Here is a 20,432-nt window from a genome sequence, read left to right as displayed (position 1 = left end):
TACAAATGTAAATAGGTTGCTCGTTTTTTAAGCATTTACATTGTTAACTTCCCTCATTTACACAATGACGTGCCTTTTTTTTACAATTTGTTATATATATATATATATATATATATATATATATGTGTGTGTGTGGAATTATTTTTATATGCCTGCTTTTTTTTTCCAAATTGTGCGCGCCCTCCCCTTTGTTCACTCCGGCTGATACATATTCTCCCCAATTTTATTACCCCACCACCACAGGTATTTCATCCAAGTTGTAGCCAGCGAAAAAAACAAGAATAGTATGAACTATGTGTGGATGAGATAGCAGAACAGTGTATACACATGTGTGTTAAATTTATGGACGCATGTATGTATGTGCTTATTACGTATATAATACGTTCATGCGTGCACACATGTATGTACGTGTTATGGAGTGTGTCACTTCTGTAACCAAACCAGGCAAAACACTCCTTTCCCCCAAAGGACGCTGCTTTGGAGATTATGTAATTTGTGTATCATATTATTTTGCTCACAAATCAGTCATTGTGTGCTTATAAATGTATACCTTCCTTTTTTTTTTTTTTTTGTTATTTTTAAAGAAAAAAAGAAACGAGGAGAACATTAAATTTAACCCGCTTTTAAAATTTGCTTTTGGTTATACCTTTTCGTTTTTTTTTTTTCCTGCTCAAATTGTATATTATGTTATATGTACATTTTATTTTGTTTTAATTTTTTTTTTTTTTTAACAATTAAAAAACAATTTTTTTAATTAAAAAGATAAAAGGTTGATAAAAAAGGTTTTTCTCACGAATGTAATTTTTCCATTCCGTTGTGAATAAATTTTACTTGATTACTTATGCTGTTTTGCTTTTTTTCTTTTTTGACGGTCTCTACGTTCGCCCGTTGAAGTTCCGGAGGGGATGTGTACACTGGTTTGCCAAAAGGTCTTCCACAGAGTGACAGAAAAATGCGACAATTGAGTGTTTAAGCGGCTTTGCGTAGACACACATTTCCCCGCAATATGTATACAATGTATATTATATGCATGTGCGTTCGGTCGATTCGATTCCCTGTTGGGTTTTACTTCGCTATACTCGTTTTCACCTGACATTTTTTTTTGTTCCCTCCGGTGACATTCTCACACGACTTTTGCTCACATAAAATGAATGGTATCGATTTATGTCCCCGGATGGCGATTGCGGACATAAATAAATGTGCATGCATTTCAGACAGAATTTGCATACGTTACAGTTACAGCATTGCGATGACGTATCTCCCACGTAGGTTGGGGTGGAAAATAGTGGAGCGGTGAAATGGTAAAATGGAAAAATGGCAAAATGGCAAAATGGCAAAATGGCAAAATGGCTGAAAGGGGTTTTACACTCGAGTGAATTTTTTTACGAGGAACTGGTTCGCTTTCACTCGAAAGGCATTAACCCGTTTTTAAAAAATGTTAAGAGGCTTTGGGGATTTTTATTAGTACTTTTTGTGTTCTTATCCAACACTACATACACGTGTAAGCATAAAAAAGTTCATTGCGTAATGCGCGTAGGCTATCTTGTGCCGCATGTCATTTAGTTGGTACACACCTATATCTGATTGGCATTCCTGCGCAAATGTCATATTGCTTGCGAGGTCGACTAATGCTTGTATGTTTAGCCTACGCATGCCTGTTCGCGCGTTTGTGCCATTCACAAGCCTATCTGTTCACATTCCTAAACTATTCACATGCCTAAAATTCACACGCCTAAACTGTTCACGCGCGGATACATCACTTTTCAGGTATATATTTGTTCCCATACTCACGTATGCATGCGCAGCCATCATGTAAGTTACGCATCCGCGCACATATGCATGACGATGCGTTCGCGGCTAAGTGCCATACGAACATGAGCGGCGACACTGTACATACATTTTTTTATTTTTTGTTTTATTTTTCCCAACGAGGTAGATAGTGAATTCTGCTTTTATTTTTCGAATGCGGAACTCCGTAATTAAGGGAGATAATCAGAAGAGGGGCGTTTGCATATACATACGTGCATACATACGTACATTCCTACCTACGTTTATGCATGGCTTTCCTCGTTTATGCAAACAGAATATGAATGTTTGTGCAATTTTATGAAATTTAATTTTTCCCCTTGTTTTAAATTTCAAAAATAGCACATGTGAAGTTTGATATTTTTACAAAGTTATAATTTGATCTCCCCCTCCTTTTCGTCTTTAAGGTTTTGTTTTTTTTCTTTTTTTTTAGTGATATATTTTAAATATAAAAACCATGGCAAATGATAGTGGAATTAGCGTTATTTCCAAAATTGTGGAATCCGAGCAGAAGAGCCAGGTAAGGAGCGGCGCCGACGCGAATGAACATAGCGCTGTTGTATACCGCCGTCCCCCGCGTGTACGCACGGAGGGGCGTGCTTGTTGCTTTAGCCACATGTGAACCTAAACCGATGTGTAGAAGCGTTCACATGAGCTGACCTACGGCGGCTATGCAATCCGCACGAGAGTTCCTGATGCAGCGCGGATAAGAACAAAACGATGAACATGGCGAGGAATTTCGGCCGCACACTCTGCAGGGAGACATATGCGCCCATCCGTGCAACGCGCATAAGCCCACTTCGCCATTTGCTCCACCACCACCCCCACTACCTGTGCAGATACTACACGATTCCATCTTAAATAAGATGCCATGTTACGACAAATATGAAGAGATTAACATTTTGTCCGCAGAGGATGTAGACTTATTAAAAAAATTTCACGCATTTAACAAAAAAGAAAAGTTCGATTATTTTAAGGAAAATAACACAGTTGTGACAGTATTGTTCAATTGTTTGCAAACAGATTTTAATGTTCATTTAATTCAGTACGTATTAACGATATTTTATGAAATTATAAGAAATGATGGAAGTTCTTATAGCTACATTTTAAGCATATTAAATGACAAAAGTGTATACTCGTACTTGATGAAATTGTGTACGCATAATGACACGTACATAGCAGACAAAAGTTCTTTTCTTTTGTCGGGTAGCTTTTGCTACAACAGTAATAATAATTACTTCACAGAGACGGAGATTAAAGACTTTATTTTAAAAATTTTAACGTATCAGAAGAAGGGAAAATGGACATATATATAAACATATTGAAAATAGATGACTACAGAAAGGATATATACGAGTTGGAGCAGTTTCTGACAATAATTAATAAAAATTTAGACTTAAGTAATAATAATGCCAATAAGCAATACAAATCTGTTTTCTGCGTTTGGCTACTTACATTTAAGGATAACTTTATTAAAAAATTATATAAAAATAACATAATTTCTGTTGTAATTAATTTATTTAAAAAATGCCGAGTGGAAAAGATATTGCGAGTTTCACTCAACATTATTAAAAATATAATGCACATGGACGATTGCTTCGAAATTATTGTCGACAATAATATAATTCAAACCTTGACTGTGCTACAGTATGATAAGTGGAGAGATAACGACATTTATGACACTATAGTTCAACTTCTGCACAAGTTGGACCAGCGCGTGAAGAATTACAGGTGGGTTGTCCCCTCAGTTTGTGCTCCACATGTGTGCGCTTGTCTGTGCGGAATGCGCATCAGCATAAGCGCGCGAACATTTATGAGCACACGGGGTAGACCTATGGCCCGCGATAGGCAAATTTTTTACCCAGTTGAGTGGCCTTCGTCATGTGCAAAGCGGGCCACAGTCTAGACACAAAAATAGCAAAGTCACTGTTGTAAATATGAACCCCCATTTATGTATCTCATCCCCGGTGTCTCCCCCTTTTTGCAGCAACTTCGAACGATACTGCCACGAACTTTCAAAGGGAAAGCTAAAATGGTCCGTTTTGCACACGGAAAAATTTTGGCTCGAAAATGTCATGCAGTTCGAAAAAGATGAATTTAAAGCTATACAACAATTAGCAGATATAATAAAAAGCTATGCACATAATATAGCACAGAAGAGTGATTCCATGGAACTGAAGGAGGAAGTAGACGGAGTGACTGTGGCAGTGGCTTGTTTTGACATTGGCGAATTCGCAAGGCTTTACCCGAATGGGAAGAAAATTTGTCAGAAATTTAGAATAAAGGAAAACGTCATGATTTTAATTGCTACGAAGGACAGAGATATTGTGAGGGAAGCTCTTCTTTGTGCACAGAAAATTATGTTGAACAACTGGCAAAGCATATCGAATGCGAAGTGAAGGAGGGGTAGAATTGGGGGCGGAGTAACGTACAAATTGGTGCCCGCAATGAAATGTACAAGTGTGTGCCAAGGGGCGCGAACATGCGCAGGAGTGTAGACCTGTGCATACGCGTGGATGTTTGCGTACACACGTGTATTTCCGTAGAAGGCAAAATTTGCAATTTTCTCTGCCCCCGAGGTGGATAGCTAGCTAGCTAGCCAACCAGCCTTAAGAAGTTACCCCTTTTTTTTTTTTTAACACACATTTTTCCCCCTTTTTTATGTATTTTTTTAAAAGTAGCATGTTATATGCCGATTTTTTTCCCCGCAATGTAAAATGCTAATTGGCGCGTCTGAAAAAGAATTAAATGAAGGACACGAAGTTAGAGGTGCACGTGAAATGTTCCCACATCGCTTGTTCCATTTTTACGTGCCTTCCTTTGCGAATTCTTCATTTTATTTCCCCCATTTTTTGCATTTTTTCCATTTTTGAGTTCCCCCCCCATGTTTGGAATGCCCTTTTTGGGCGTCAGCCCCATTTTCCCCTTAACTCACATTTGCTGCAGCCCATTTTGAATTCTCTACCTTGGTAACCATTGTTGCCATTCTATTCAAATGGGTCATTTTAAAGTTGAAAAAATTAACGAAATGGGCGCGTAACGAGTAGTGTACCTATATGGACACTCACCTGTGCACGAACGTGTATTTTTAAGAGAAGCCAAAACGACGTTTCTTTTTTTTTTATGTGATGTGTTAATGTCCAACTGGAGTATAACAATGACAAAAAAAAAAAAAAAAAGGAGACACGTGCTTATGTAGCAGTTATGATGTGCATTAAAAAAAAAAATGCGAATATTTGCCTTTAGAGCAATTTTTTGGAGTTGCCAATGTGCGGATGAGGACTGAGCTGATGCAGAACAAACTGCTCCCCACGATGGGGATGGATATGACAAAGACGTGCTTATAACATTGAGGAGACAAAATAAAGCAAAAAAAAAAAAAAAAAGGGAAGAAGTGGCTCGGCTGTATAAAGGACATGAAGATATTATGCCGTGTGGTCATCCTCTCGGGGGGTCACTTCTTCAAGAAATAATTCAAATCGAATCGAAAGGGGCGATACAAGTAATGGACAAAGCTGGTGGATTTATCCAAAACCTCGTCCATAATAACTGACAGCGTGTCTGCAAGAGGAACGGTAATATAATAGTCGATCTCCTGATTTATGTACAGTTTGTCAGTTTTTAAGACATCATATTTGATTTTTCCCTTAGTGCAGCATTTGTCGTAAGCTGATTTTTTGCGTTTAATTTGTTCTTTGTGAAAAGAGTGTACTTTCAGTTTGTCATATTCACTGTAGTATTTCCCCATGCTGCTAATTTTGTCTTTCTTAAAATAGGACAAAACATATCTATTTTTATTTTTATAAGATTTTTTATTTTTGTATATGTATATTCCTAAGCCATCTTTTTTGGAATCTTTTATGTCCCCTTTATAAATGCCATTCCTTAAATTACATGAGCCGAAATGAGAAAAATTATTTTCATCCCAATAGCCAACATAAATAACATGGTTAGAATCGAGAGCAAAATTTAAGGGGATATCTGAATTGATATCAATACCATCGTATGACTCCAATTTTCTTGCTAAAATTTTGGCATTAGATAAACTTAAATTGAATTCATTTTCGTCATCGAAGTGTAGTGTTTCTTCGTAATATAATTTCCCAAACCCTTTTTTCATTCCTTGATAGAGGTTCCCACAATATATAGTGTTATCCTTATGTCGTAGGATGTAGCAGAATTTATCGATCACGTCATTTTTGTAATACCCATGATATAAAATTTTGTTGTTACTGTCTATGAGGATGCCTATCCCATTTCGCTGATAATTTTCTGAAAAGTGGCCATAAAAAATGTAGCCATTTCGGAAAAATATTTTTATTTTCTGGCTATTTGTACTTACACTTGATATGTACATTTTGCATATCTTTTCATCCCTTATGAATATGTTAACGTTGCTATGCAGCTTATCTTTTGTAAAGTTTGCCTGAACTATATATTTTTTGTTTCTCAAATTAAGACTCCCATTTCCTTCTCTGTACCCATTTTTCCAAAATCCCAAGTAGGTATTTCTCCCATCCTTTTTATTTTTGAATATACCATATCCGTGCGGCAGAAAATTTTTCATTTCTCCTTCGTAAAAGAAATCGTCGTTGTTAAAAATGGCCTGAGGGAATTGCTCGTTGGTGTTTGGCTGCCCCCTGCTATTGATTGGCCCGATGTACTCACTCTTGTCTGCGTAGATGATTTTGGCCAACCCAACCGTTTTGCTCAGTAGGGGATAGTACAACTTCTGCTCGTTTTTTTTTTTCATGTACTCGAAAAATTCCTCGTGCAGGACGTTTGTCTTGTCTCGCTTGTACACAATGTGTTCCTGCGAGAGACGATTTGGAACTGGCTGCTTGGGAGAATCGCATCTTGGTTCAGTCTCTCTACAGGGCTGCTTGGGGGAATCGCATCTTAGTTCAGCCTCTCTACAGGGCTGCTTGGGGGAATCGCATCTTGGTTCAGCCTCTCCACAGGGCTGCTTGGGATAATCTTCCCCTGGGGTCTCCTCGTTGCTTGCGTGCTCATCGTCGTCTCCTCGCCGCTCCTTCGAGTAGAGATCGTTCCTGCCATTGCGAAGCTCGAAGGAAGGATATCCAATTAAATTTTTAAAATTGTTTTCATTGGACTCGAAGATTTCCTTTTTGTCTTTGATATTTTCTATGTTGCATGAGCAGTAGAAGGAGTAGATGTTCCATTTCTTCAAGTAAGGGAAGTAAATATCTGTAATTTCTTTTGGCCAGAAATCTACATTATTATTAGGGCTATAATTTTCCATAACCGTTTTTTCTATCTCTTTGATGAGTTCTTTTTCAAAATGTGGGTTTTGTTCCATCTCCCCTTTAATAGTTTTATGCCATTTATATTTTCCGAAATTTACTTTAATGAGTAGGGGGCACAGTTTATTAATTTTATCGGACTGTATCCTCTTTACATATTCCTTATCGATGAGGGAGATTATTCCCTTGTCTACAATTTCATCATTTGAGAATTGTCCTTCATACAAGTACCAAATGTTAAAATGCTTGAATAGTAATTTGCCCTTTCCGTGTTTTTGTGCATTCAGCCATTGCCCATCATAAATTAAGCTGTTAAATTTGTCATATAATTTACCATGTCCATTGTAAAATTTATTTTTCATATCTCCTACGTATTTACAAAATAGCTGTTGATTTTTGTCGTAAAATATTAATTCTTTGTGTGTACTTTTTGATGAATCTTCCATAAATTTTTTTTTTATAAATGTTGTGTTTCTAATTCTTTCTATGCCGTTTAGGAGGTAAGAAATGTTCCTTTGCTCTTCTTTCCTTCCGTCATATTCTTTTTCCGCTTCTTCGCTTACTTGGTCATACCTCCAAGCCTCATTTATTGAGTTTCTCTTTTCGATTCTGTCTGAACGTACGTCGTGGTATGCGTTTGCGTGATTCTCACGCGAATTGCTTTCTTTCACTCCGATCGACTTTGTATAATTTGTTATCAGCTCTGATAATTTATTTTTGTAGAAGCTGAATGTAAATAGATGTATTTCGTGCCATTCCGCGTGCGCAAACTCTTTTTCGCTTACGTGTGTACTGCTCAAGGGGGTCTCTCCGTTTAGCGTCCCATCTTGGGAGTGAACTCCTTCAGGATGGGTAAATTCCTCCACTTTGATGCGTTCACTTGGGGACTTGGAGTAGCCCTGTTCATCCTTTGTAGTACTCGTGAGCATATCGTCTGATCGGGCTAAATTGGGGTCCATTTCGGGTGGGCCCCCTTCCCCTCGTGGAAACACTTCCGCGACGTCCAGACAAACCTCTTCAACCCTTTCGCGTATTAGAAGCTTATTCCTTTCCGTTAGTTTCCCCCACGCATGGTCATTTATAGTTAGGGCGCTGCTTAGCTGCGGGATGGCGGCCGGGTTAATTTTTACTATCAGCTTGATGTAATCCGAATTACCATTGCGCAGTCTGTTCTCCTCCCCCTCGTAACATGCAAAGAAGAGGCAAAGGTTTTTCCCCAAACTGTCTTTTAAGTTACTGAAGCAGTTCGAGAACAGACGCACACATTTTACAAAGCAGTTTTTTTCATCTGTTAGGTAGTTCCCCCTCATTTGACTGCTCTTATTTTTCTGTTCTAATCGTGTGTACTTTGGCAGAGTTTTTTTTCCCTTCTTGATAAGCGATGGAATTGGCGAGTCGTCATTTTCGTCGGTACTAATGACTGTATATACAACTTCGCTTTGCTCGTTATCTGACGTGCCGCAGTTTGAGTGTCCCTCATCAGATGGATGTGATGTTTGCGGAACGGTTTCTCTATTGATTCTTCTTGTACATTTTCCCCTTCTCATCCTCTCCCCCGTTGCATATTTTGCTTCCTGTTCTCCCTCCCTATCTGTCATTTCCCGTGTCTCCAGGGAGTAATTCCCCCGCTCGATCCTCCAACATAGCTTATTATCATAGTTATCAAAAAGGTATATAAGGAGATGGTCATTCACAATTTCTAGATAGCATGGAAGTAATATATTCTTTTTTCGTTTTTCTTTTTCGCGACATATGTTTGTTTCTTCGAGTAGTGCATTTTTTTTCGCGCGCGGGGCATTGCGCCGTTTGCTTTTTTCGCGGCGTGTCTTTTTTCGCTCACCGTCTTGGCTTTCCATCCCCCTTAATTCGTGTTCCTCTAGTGAGTTGAATCTCCCCAATGAGCTTGTCCCCTCCGATGTGTTTTCTCCCCCTGGTGAACTCCCCTCATATGATAATTCTTCCCACTTTGGAGAGTCTCCTCGCTCCCGGCGAACCCTTCCACCGTCCTCCCCTAACAAGCTGCCAATATCATCCTGATTGCAGAGAACAAAAATTGGTTCAGATGGTGAATATTTCATGTAGAAAAATGTGGGAGAAAGTAAAGGGGCCTTTTGTGGGTTAAGAAATGAAAAGGAAATAACAACATGCACAAAATTAAAAGTTGGGGAATGAAGCTTAGCATTCTTATGCTTGCCAAACATGGAATGTTTTATGCTATTCACGATGTGTTTATTTAATATGCGCAAGTTATAATGGCATATGTGAGTCTTCGTTAAAGAATGATTTAAAAAATTGGAAAAAAAATTCGTGAGACAAGCATTCCATTCGTATATTTGTTGTTCTACATTTTTTTTCATTTTTATTATTTCTTTTTTGTGAATAAAAAATGGGAAATAAAAAAGGATTTTCTTTGTCCCTTGTTCCTCCTGACTATATTTTTTTGCAATTTCGCGTATGCTTTTTTTTATTTCGTAAAATTTGTTAGCAAAGGATTTTCTCCGTTTGATGTACCTTTCTAATATGACTTCGTGGAGTGTCTTTTCGTGAGTCCTTTGATTTGGTGGGTCTCCGAGGGTGTTCCTCTTCCCCTGCGTCGGCTTATCGTTTGTCGCTCGGCAGCGGCAGCGGCTGCTGTTTCGGTCGCTACTACTGTCGTGGCTGCTGCTTGTGGCGGTACTGCTCGCGGGGCGGCCGTGCCAAGCCCGCGTCTTTCCCATCCCCCTCCTGGAGAAGCTAAACCTGTGGTAAAACATCCAATCGACGTTTCTCTGAAGCTCGCAAACGCTCTCGTCAACGCTCATCTTGTCCAACAGCTGCAGATAGTTCAGCTTGTCCTTGTAGAAGGTAATAATGTACATTATTTTATACGCTGCGAGTTCCTCCAAATAGTTGACAATTTTGCAAACTGTGTGTTTCTTATTTAATGAGCACTTTTCATACACACTGTAAATATTAAAGCTCATGTTGTTTCCGTAATGGTGAGAGTTTTCCCCTTCCCTTTTGTCTACAATGTTGTACCTTTGAAAAACGTCTAGTACGTAAGGAAAGCTTAGTAACTCCAGTAGAATATTCGATAGCACTTTTATGTTGCCTTTATTATGCTTCACATAATTGTATTTACTTTCATAAATTTTAATGTGTGTAACATATGTCTTTATAAGATCTTTATAGTTTGCGGCATATCTGTAAAGTATTTCTCCTTTCTTTTTTTTTCTTCGGATGAGATGTTTTTTGCACATGTGTAGGAGGTTTTCCTTCCAGCTGTGATTTTCGTTTTGGTGTGTGTGTCTATATTGTGTATGTATTGTTCCCTCGTCTTTTTTAGGCTGCCCATTTTGGAGTGTCCCATTTGTGAGATGGTTTGAGGGACTGCTCACGCCACTTGCAGTGGTACTACCTCGTGTGCCGCTGAAAAGGGGGGATCTTCTCCAAAAGGAAAGCCAGTTTTTATTTTTCTCGAAACATTTCTCAATTGAACTTCCCCAATATGTTTTTTTCTCCCTCCTTGTGACCCCCCCCTCGGATGTGGTCAACAGTTCGTAAGCCACATCATCAACATCAGCAACATCAGCAACATCAGCAACATCAGCCACATCAGCAACATCAGCCACATCAGCAACATCAGCCACATCAGCAACATCAGCCACATCAGCCACATCAGCCACATCAGCCACATCAGCCACATCAGCCACACCTCCATTTTTGTCATCCCCTTTGCACAAAATTGGAGACTCATTTAAGCACTCAATAAAGTAATTCTGCAATTTTTTGGCAGCAGCAACATCGCTGCTTGTCTTCAGCTTGTATAACAGCTGAATGGGGACAAAATCTGCCTGATTAATTTCCTCGAGGAAATCATCTATCGGTTGCTGTTCTTGGAGGTGATGATACCCCCTACAGAAAAATTGTTTCATAAATGCAAAGTCGAGTGCATTTTTACATTTTCTTCTGACATAACTCTGCGCGTAGAAAGTGGTACTCTTTTTATTCACCTTAACAAAAAAAAATTTTTTTTTTTTTATGGTCACTTATTTTGTACATATCGATGTGATCGCCAAGGAGTGTTCTACTTCTGTAGACGGAATTTTCCTCTTCTCCATCCGTTATGTCTGTGTTTGTTGGGTCATTTCTGGTTTGGGAATAGTTCATTTTATTATTTTGCCTAAACGAGCTTAAAATGATTTCTCCACTGGGGGAACTCTGCACGTGAATTCCTTCGGTTAAGTAATAGGAAAGGCACTTTTGACCATCTCTCAGATAAACGTAATATGTTTCATTTTTATAAAAACAGGGGTGACTCAAAATAACAATTTTTTTTTTATGAAAGTAATGCAATTCCGAATCGAATTTAGACAAAACGATTCTCCATATTCATTCTCCACTTTTATGTCCTCAAATGTGTCTACGTAATTGATGTCGTGCGACACGATTAGTGTTCCTATGTCCTCACATGTGACGCGAAATTGTCGGAAGCTTTCATCCGCCTTATATTTTCTTCCTTTGATTCGCGAGCGTATGTATGGAGCTCTGGTAAGGTTTACCATGCTGTTCCCCTTTCTGTGTGTATCTTCACCACTTGGTTGGGAATCACTAGAAGCATAGCCATCCTCTTCGTTTGATAATTCCTCCCACTTCGCGCAACCAATATGGGAATTCCCATTTTTGTGACATTTAGGAAATGTTTCCCTATCAAAGCAATCTCGTGGGTAGGAATTCGCGAACCGTGCAAAATTATTGAGGCTCAAATTTGGAGACTTTGATTTTTTCCCACATCCTGAGTGCTCACATTTCAGGTGCTTTTCCTTAAACACGGGTTGTATTTTGTACGTCCTGTTTGGCTTAATGAAGAGGCTTCTGATGGTTAGTCCATCTTTGCCCAGCTCTGTGTAGGAGTATTTGTCGGCTTTAATGCGCTCGCCTGTTTGGCGCCCAAAGTTGGGTTTCGCGGTGCTAGCCGTGTTAGCGATGTGAAATTTAGTTTCCTTATTGGTCGCAATGTCTGTATTCCCCCCATTGGGAGGCCCCCCCTCGCTTGGTAATTTGCCATACGTTGGAATGAAGTCCAAGGAGGGCTTCCTCTCCCGCGTAATTTTGCTACTCCAAAGAAGGTCGCCCTTTATGCTGCTGTGTAGGAGGATTTTCTTCCTCTTGGTATCTTTCCTTTTTATGTACAACGATAGGGATTTTCTGGAATGACTATTTTTCTCATCCACTACTTCGATGGTGCATATATAATAGTTTCGATTTTTCTTCGCGTCATTATGCATATAGATGGATACATTGGATAGTCCCTCCTTGTGGAATTTAGTGAGGTCCATTTTGCCAATGACGTATAAATTTTTTCGCAACTCAGAATTAAAAACGCTTTTGCAATTATCGTCTAACGTTAACGTTTCATATTTATAATCAATGTCTTTTTCTTGATGATGAATTTCTATTTTGTCTACTCTCAGATTTTTAAAAGTCACTCCATTGCAGTTAGGGAGAATTTTGTCCCGAAAATATGAACACAGATTTGCGTACCTTGTCTTCCTTGTGGTACTCCTTTCTGTTGATAAGTCACAATTTTTATTCTTACAATGAATGGTAGCTATCCATCGTATGAAGTAATCACACGATTGTTCTACAACATAGAGGAAGTACATTACATATATTTTAAGATAAGCAGAGTGCCATTTCACCGCTACACAATATTTAGCATGTGCTATTATTTTGTGGAAAGCATTTTTTACTTTCCGGGGGTTTACACAAAGAGAAGTGGTTAATAGGGACAAGAGGAGGCTGAACAATTCTGAGTACTCCCCTTTTCGAGGGAACATATTGGAAAGGAAAAGAAAAAAAATACGTACTTAGCACTAATTCAGGATATCTCGTTTCGTAAGTTAACATATCTTTCTTCAGCCATTCATTGTATCTGCCCTGTTGGGTGGATTTGAAAGGTGACAAATCACGTTTGGTATTATCAACATCGTTCTGATCATCCTTCTCATCATCGTTGTCCATTCTTAGGTGAAGCTTCCCACTAGACAATTTTCCACCATGGGTGAAAGATTCAGAGGCTTTCTTTTTGTCTTCACATGTCTCCCCTTTCTCGTGCTCCACAAATGGTTCCCACAATTCCGCTGTTCCCCATCGCTTCAAAATTGAAGAAAAATTGTATACAAATAGGGAGAAGAAAAAGAGAGATAATGAAAAGAGGGCGAAACGGACATCATTCCGAATTAAAAAATTCACAGTTGCTACGAAGATGGCAGTTATTAATCGTACGCAGAGGAAATGAGAAGCATTTTCGTGGGACCAATTATTTGTAAGAAGTGAGTAAATCCCCAGAGCGTCATCACAAACTTGCTCGTTATTTACAAAAAGTTGTATTTCTCTTTTCTGAGAGAGTAGAAAATATACATGTTTAAGTTTCACAGCCTTTTTGACGAAGAAGGTTTTCTTAAAAAGGGATACTTTGTCGTAGAGGTAGCCAATGTGTGTATCCTCCTGGTGGGTTAGCAAATGCAAATTGGGATCCCTCTCACTGGCACCGTTGCTGATGTGGATGCTACGGTTTAGGGATGTCCGGCTGATCGTCACGCGGAGAAGCTTGTTCCTCCATGCGTCCTGTTTCACCGCTTCAGCATACGATATTTTATATTTGCATCGATTAGAGAGTGCGTTAAAATGGTGCAATCTTCTAATGCACTCGGTTAAGCACCCGGTTAAGCACCCGGTTAAGCACTCTGTTAAGCACCCGGTTGGGAAATTCTCTGTTAAGTTCCCCTGGTTGCATTTTTTATCTTCCCCCTTATGATGAATCTTAATTTGTGTAGATTCTCCGATTTGATGGTCCACACCATGTTCGTGATTTTTCACCCGAAGAAATTTACAAATGCATTTATTAATATCCTTACTAAGGGGTTCATTTTTTCTCAGTGCTGAAAACTGCGCTTGGTATTTTTCGCTAGCTGGGTAGGAACTGTCACTGTCAAATGGGGGGTCTCCCAATTGATGCTCGCTAATGTGCCGATCGAGTATGCAAAATGCGTTCTTAAGAACTTTAGCTAGGTTTCTTTGCTGAAGGGGGTTATTCCTGGTGTCCCTCTCGGGGGAGCTATCACCACGATCACCATCGTTATTATCATCATAGGCATCACCTTTTTGATCGTCACTCGGTGTGGTGATACCACCTGGCGATTTTCCTTTCTCGGGAAAATGCCTTTTACTAGAAATGTGTTTCCTCGACCCTTTTTTTGGGGTATCCCTTCCGATTGGCACTGATAATGCTATGTCTTGTAGCAAAGGTTGGTGATTGGACAAACCGATTCGTTTATCTTTCCCCCTCCATCTGTCTACGTAATTGCGAATAATTCGCTTCAAAGAGGCATTCTTCGTGAGGTAACTTTTGGCTTTGCTTGCCCCACGGGAGGATAGAGAAAAGAAAAATGGGTGTACTTCTTCTTTGTGCATTTGTCTTATTCCCTTCACATGCTGGTTTGTAAGAGCATAACCGGGGTGTGATTTCCCCCGTGCTGTACTCCTAAGCGGTGTAAGGCGTGATGGTAGATAAATCTCAGTGAGGCCATTAAAAAGAAATTGAAAGGGGAGTGGCTTTGTTACTATACCACGAATTCTGCTGATAGAGAGCGGAATGAACCTTTGCAAATAACAACTATACGTACTGCTCCTCTTCACAGATAGGACAACATGCAAAGAAAAGAGGACATATGACAAGACATAACAAAAGAGCAACACTATGCTCACAAATTTAAGCACACAAATGTCTATGTGGAGAAAATAAACCCTCACGTGATAACCATTGTCATGAAGTACAATATTAGATGTGATAAAAATGACAGGGAATAAAAATAGGTCATATATGAGGGGGGTAAAATTACGAAGAGAGAAAAATGGCATAGGAGTCATTTCTGCTATTACTTTCCTTTTTATATATTTAGTATATACAAAATGGAGGAATATCAACAAAAGAAGAATGATGATGATGTTCAAAAGGGTGCTAACTAAGGTATGCAGAAGCATAATTTCATCTTCCCATTTCTGATTGCGTTGGTTAGTCATTGGCTCCTTTTTAAGGTATTTTTTTTTTATTGCAACTGCATCTTTTTCGCTTTTACTGTGGAGAGGAAGTTCCTCCGAGGGTGTCTCATTCATTAGGATTTCTTTTCCCATGTCGTAATGGTTATCCTTTTGGAGGTTGTCACCTTTGATGCTGCTCTCCGTCATCTTGTTTGCGTTCCCGTGGAGGTGCCCCCTATCATTATCTCTTTCGTGAGACAATTTCCCCCCATAGTAATTCCTCTTTTGAGAATCCACAAAATGGTTTTCCTTTGTGCTGTGGTCACCCCCCGAGTTATGATCTCCATTTGTGGTATGCGCACCTGTAGCTGAGTTCCACCTAAGCAGTTTCTCATTAGATGCAAACTGATTGGCCACTCTCTTCCTGTACACCTTAACATCGAAGAAGTGCGAAATGAAAGAAAGTGGATGCAATTTTTTTAGGAAGTAATTATACAAAGGGGGAAAGGAATCATACTTTATATTCAAAAGTGTCAATACTTGTACAAATTGAATAGTTGTTAAAACTGTTGCTGTGTGCAGACAGAAACATAAAATAATATACGCATAGGAAAAGTAAGAAAGTAATTGTAAGGCAAATTTATAAAATACATTTTTCCTTATAATAATCAAATCGTTGTTGTAAAGAATGTTATTATTTTGGTCGACTATTTTTATGTTAATTCTTTCCTCCTTTTTCCCTATTTCGTTTATTGAGTACTTAGTATGGTCGGATATATTTTCATTATTTATGAGTAATTTGAGATTGTCCCTTTTGTCAAAGTAGTGACTCCAGTTTGCATTTTTCTGGGTTAGTAGCAGGTTTGTGCTTAAGTAATTCAAATATTTATTTTTTTTTTTTTTAAATACAACTTGGATGTAGGATGGTTGTCTATCATTTTCCAGGTGGCAAATATTGTTTGGGGTACATTTTGCATTTTTTAAGAAGGCTATAAATTCGAAACTGTTGGCTATAATATTGGTTGGGATTTTATGTATGTAAAAAAAGTAGTATAGAACCTTCGTTTTGTCGCTCATCGTGTTAGCTCCAACATTGGTGTGTTTCTTCTGCGGTTCGCTCGTATACTTTAGTATGAAGACCCTTTTCGTGGGGAATATAACTTTGTTTATTTCTTGATGGTTGCGAAGTTTTATTTTCCTCTTTGATGAGAAGATATTTTTCCAGGAAGAGCTTTCCAGGTGTATCCTTTCTCCAAACAGGTCAGTTTTGCACTCCTTTGGGTAGTTGGATGCGTCCTCGTCGTGCACATTTCCGAAGATTAAATAATCTTGTCTCTTTTTTACGTCCAAGCAGTTTTCATCCTGCCGAACAGGACTGCTTTTCTGCAGGAGTTTCCATTCCTCTATGCAGTCGTCATAGAACAGTTCGTCCATGTTCTCATTTAACGTTACCAGGTTGTACTCAGTGATCACTCTTTTGTCATTTAGGGAGATATTACTCGGGGGGTGACACACATTTGGGGAGTTAATGCGAAGCCAGAAGTTGTTACCAGGGGTGAACACATCATACTTGAACTCGTCCATACGAAATGGAGGCATAATAAACGTGGGATCCGCAACGCTTACATCGAAGAGGGAACTGAAGTCGCTTCTGCCACCGCCGCTAATTTCGTTAACTTCGCTACCTTCTCTAGCTCCTCTGCACGTAATGCCTATTCTATACACGAACAAGTTCGCCTTGTTGGTGTCGCTAGTCGCCGCAAATAGTTGGAAGTTATCCGCACATCTAAATTTATAGAAGTAGGTTTCGTATTGGTAGTTTTCCTCTTTCAACAGATTGCGTAAATTTCTATCAAGGTAGACAAAGTTGGACGCGTGGGATGAAGCGTACAGATACAATGGATGACCGTCATTCGTCACGTTAACGCTAATTTCGTAAAACTGGGTTATTTTTTTGCTATCGAGGAGGAAGTGCTGAAGGAGGTATTTATTTCTATTCCCCACTCTCACATTGTCTGGGTACAGCATGTTTAATTTGGCTCCTTCCTTTTCGTCTGTAGTAAAATTACTAAGGAGCAACTCTCGCAGGTCCATTACATCAAACTTGAACGAAATGATGACATAAATGATGGTGCATTGGGAGGGGTCCTCCATTTGGCAAACCTTGTAAATTACTTTTCTGTTATTTGCACGCTTGAGGATTATGTTATCTCTGGTTATTTTTTTCCCCCGTTCATTGAAGAAGGCAACTTGATTTTTTCTCCCCGGACTGCACTGCTGGTTTGTTTCTTCGCTTTTTTGTGCTCCACCTTTTTTAATCGCATCTCCGCTCTGATGTGCACCCCTCTTTTTTGACTCTCCCCCCAAATTTAGTTGTACACTTTTGGCATGCCTCCCACACTGAACTAAGTAGACGTGCCTGAAATGCATCTTCATTGTGTCATATATAAGGGAGCACTCCTCCCTATTTTCGATGTCTATCCTGAATGAATTCCTGTCCAACAGGGTTTGCACTTCCTTTGGATCATTTTGAGAGGACAAATTAGTGCATCTGACTATGACCGTAATGACGAATGTGCTAAGTAGCTTTCTTATCATTTTTTTGACGCTGTTTTGTCGACATGGAAGATACAAGGGGTAAATCGAAGGCACATTAACTTCATATTTCTGGGGGGCCGTTAAACTATGCTTAATAGGAGATATGTGTAAACAAACGGGGGGAAGGGGATTATTTTGCTGCCAAGATGGAGCACTAATACATACACATTTTGGTGAATCCTCCCCCCCAATAAAGACTCCTGTTTTTGCTATTTCGGATGTGTCTACTTATTTCTATTTCTTTGGATTAAACGTGGGACACATTTGATGAGGTGGAGCGGGGAGAACTCACAGGAGAGCTTTCTCCACATCTGTGCGTGTTTGGAACTACCAGTTTAAGCTTACACATTTGGGCATGTGCACACCGGGGGGTACATAACCCTGACGGATTTGGTACTCTGTATAATTATAGAAGTGTGCCCATAAGTGTGCCCATGAGTGTGCCAATAAGTGTGCCCATAAGTGTGCCCATAAGTGTGCCCATAAGTGTACCCATAAGTGTACCCATAAGTGTACCCATAAATGTGCCCACAAATGTGCGTATACACATGTGTAGCTATTTTGGTGAAGTACAAAAAGGGGGCGTGTCTCATTTATTTTGTGAGTCCACCCCTTTCCCCCTACATAGTCGGGTTACAATTGAATCGGCACCAATTTGTGCACTAACTGTAGGATGGATAACTACGAGAAAGGCACATTAACGAACAAAGGCTTGATAACAAAAAGTGTAAGGAATGAAAAAAAAAAAAAAAAATAGGAGAATGAAAAAGTAAAAAAAAAAAAATAAACTGAATGTCAACAAATTGTTCGGGTAAAAATAAAGAGGACAAGCGTTTCTTTCATGAACTGTGAATTGTTTATTCATTCAAACATCTTTGCTTTACTTCCCGAAATGTAGAAAACTCCCGATATTAACTGACAGAGATCGAAGTGCTAAACGTGTTATCGAGTCCTGTGTCGAGTGTACATAATTTGCAAAATATGCAAAAAAAAAATTTGCTAAGATTATGTGGAGTGCACACAAATAACTTTTTGTAACGAGGACTATCTATATTTTGTACAATTTAATGGGAGGTTTATAAAATATCCACAAAAAAAAAAAAAAAATTGGAACTAGCTACCTGTAAAACGTCCACTTATCAAGCGTTATGCAGGAAAAAAAAAAAACATAAATAAATGGAAAAACCATTCGACCATTTTAACCCCCCTAAGCATACCTACTGTTAGTTAACACAAAGACAATGTATAACTCCAGCTATCACAATGTCCCCCAGCTCGCTTCATTAAATGTCGTTACTCCTATTTGTTAAACGCCTTTCCAGTATGGTACAAGCGGGAAAAGGGGAAAATAAAAAATGTGGAAATGTGCTGAATTCACTGTACCGCAAATGGTTAAAAAGTATCCTGTTCGTTGAAAATAAGATAAACTGACGTTGCACCATTTCGAGAACATGCCTTTGTGAGTGTGCACTTTGAGAGGATGCCTATTTCAGATTGTCATACGTGACTGCACATTTGTCGAGTTCCCCTGAAAGTTTCCGCGTCATGCGGCGAAGGCGCGCGCTGTGCATGTGTACTTGCGTGGAACAAAGGGTAAGTGCATAAATAGGGGCAAAAATGGGGAAAAAATATTCACCTATATGCGAGTGCATTGATTAGCTGTTGGGTACCCCCTAAAGTGGCACCCTTTTTTTTTTTTTGCCGCGTAGGAGCCACGTTTTAAGGTGCTGAAATTTTCCAAAAAAAAAAATTTTCTCCTCCGCTGTCTATGTACATATATTTTTTCCTTTTTCGAACTATATGCACCTTTGGGGTACGATTTGCAGCCAATGTGGGCGGGAAAAATTGTGGGGGGGAAATAGCGCCCATTTTGTCAGTTGGGTGTCTAGATAGTTAATTGGCTTTTACTAGTTAGTGCAACAAGTTGACCCCATTGCACATTTGGCATTTCCCATTTGGCATTTCCCATTCGGCATTTTGCCCTTTTGTGTAGATAAGTGGGCATTCTTCCCAGTCCACGCGCTCTTTCTTTTCTCAGTGACACCTAGGTATAGACAAAATCACATTTTAGGTAAAATAGAAAAATTCGAGGGCAGGCGTATATACGCTACATTGCCATAGTAATGACTGAAAAAGAAAAAAAAATTGAGAACCCCCAAAGTGTGAAATAAATACCTCCCACACATGGCACTTTGAGGAAAAATAATTCAGTTTTGTGTTATTAAAAATGTTCCACCCCATTAAGTACCGTAAGTGTTAAACAAGTGTTTTGGCGGTAATTTCTTTTATGCGCAAAATGTACATATATGCATAATATGTATGCTAGTATGCACAATTGAGTATGTGCGCATGACGAATTAAAAAAAAATTATAAAATAAAATAAAGTAAAATAAAAACGCTAATAGGTGAAACGTTCAATTATTGTTTAAATGATAAAAAAAAAAAAAAAAAAAAAAAGAATAGCAACATTCCTTTTTAAATGAAATTTATGTCACTGCGAAATTGTACTTAAAATTTTTTGAAAGCATTTTATTTTGTAGTATTCTTTTAAATGAGTTAACATTTGTGACCTTTTGCGTTCCGCCACAGAAATTATAGCATGATAAGTTAACACATACGGATGTATGTAAATGGGTGTACACGTACGTATACGTATGCATATATGAGTTTATGTAATTGTTTGCAATCATTTAATGGATGAACTTTTGATTTTTTTTTTTTTTTTTTCTCTCACCCCCAAC

At 38.9% G+C, this 20,432-nt stretch overlaps 2 protein-coding genes across 2 annotated transcripts; one reads left to right on the top strand and one right to left on the bottom strand.

Annotated features, from left to right (window-relative positions):
• Positions 1-2,263: 2,263 nt before the first annotated feature.
• On the top strand, positions 2,264-4,205 carry PCYB_141610 (vacuolar ATP synthase subunit h; the record flags this gene model as incomplete). The annotated part of the gene is made up of 4 exons (XM_004224632.1): positions 2,264-2,326; positions 2,646-3,122; positions 3,386-3,537; positions 3,794-4,205. The coding sequence occupies exons 3-4, from the start codon at positions 3,386-3,388 to the stop codon at positions 4,203-4,205; spliced, it is 564 nt and encodes a 187-aa protein (XP_004224680.1). The 5' UTR covers positions 2,264-2,326; positions 2,646-3,122.
• Positions 4,206-5,260: 1,055 nt separating this feature from the next.
• On the bottom strand, positions 5,261-17,690 carry PCYB_141600 (hypothetical protein; the record flags this gene model as incomplete). The annotated part of the gene is made up of 3 exons (XM_004224631.1): positions 13,810-17,690; positions 8,996-13,773; positions 5,261-8,944 (listed from the first exon to the last, which is right to left on the bottom strand). The coding sequence occupies exons 2-3, from the start codon at positions 10,982-10,984 to the stop codon at positions 5,261-5,263; spliced, it is 5,673 nt and encodes a 1,890-aa protein (XP_004224679.1). The 5' UTR covers positions 10,985-13,773; positions 13,810-17,690.
• Between the last annotated feature and the right edge of the window lie 2,742 nt (positions 17,691-20,432).

Source organism: Plasmodium cynomolgi, chromosome 14, assembly GCF_000321355.1.
Source record: "Plasmodium cynomolgi strain B DNA, chromosome 14, whole genome shotgun sequence".
Taxonomy (NCBI): domain Eukaryota; phylum Apicomplexa; class Aconoidasida; order Haemosporida; family Plasmodiidae; genus Plasmodium; species Plasmodium cynomolgi.
Note: the sequence above shows the minus strand (reverse complement) of the source record. Positions and strands in the feature narration are given on the sequence as shown.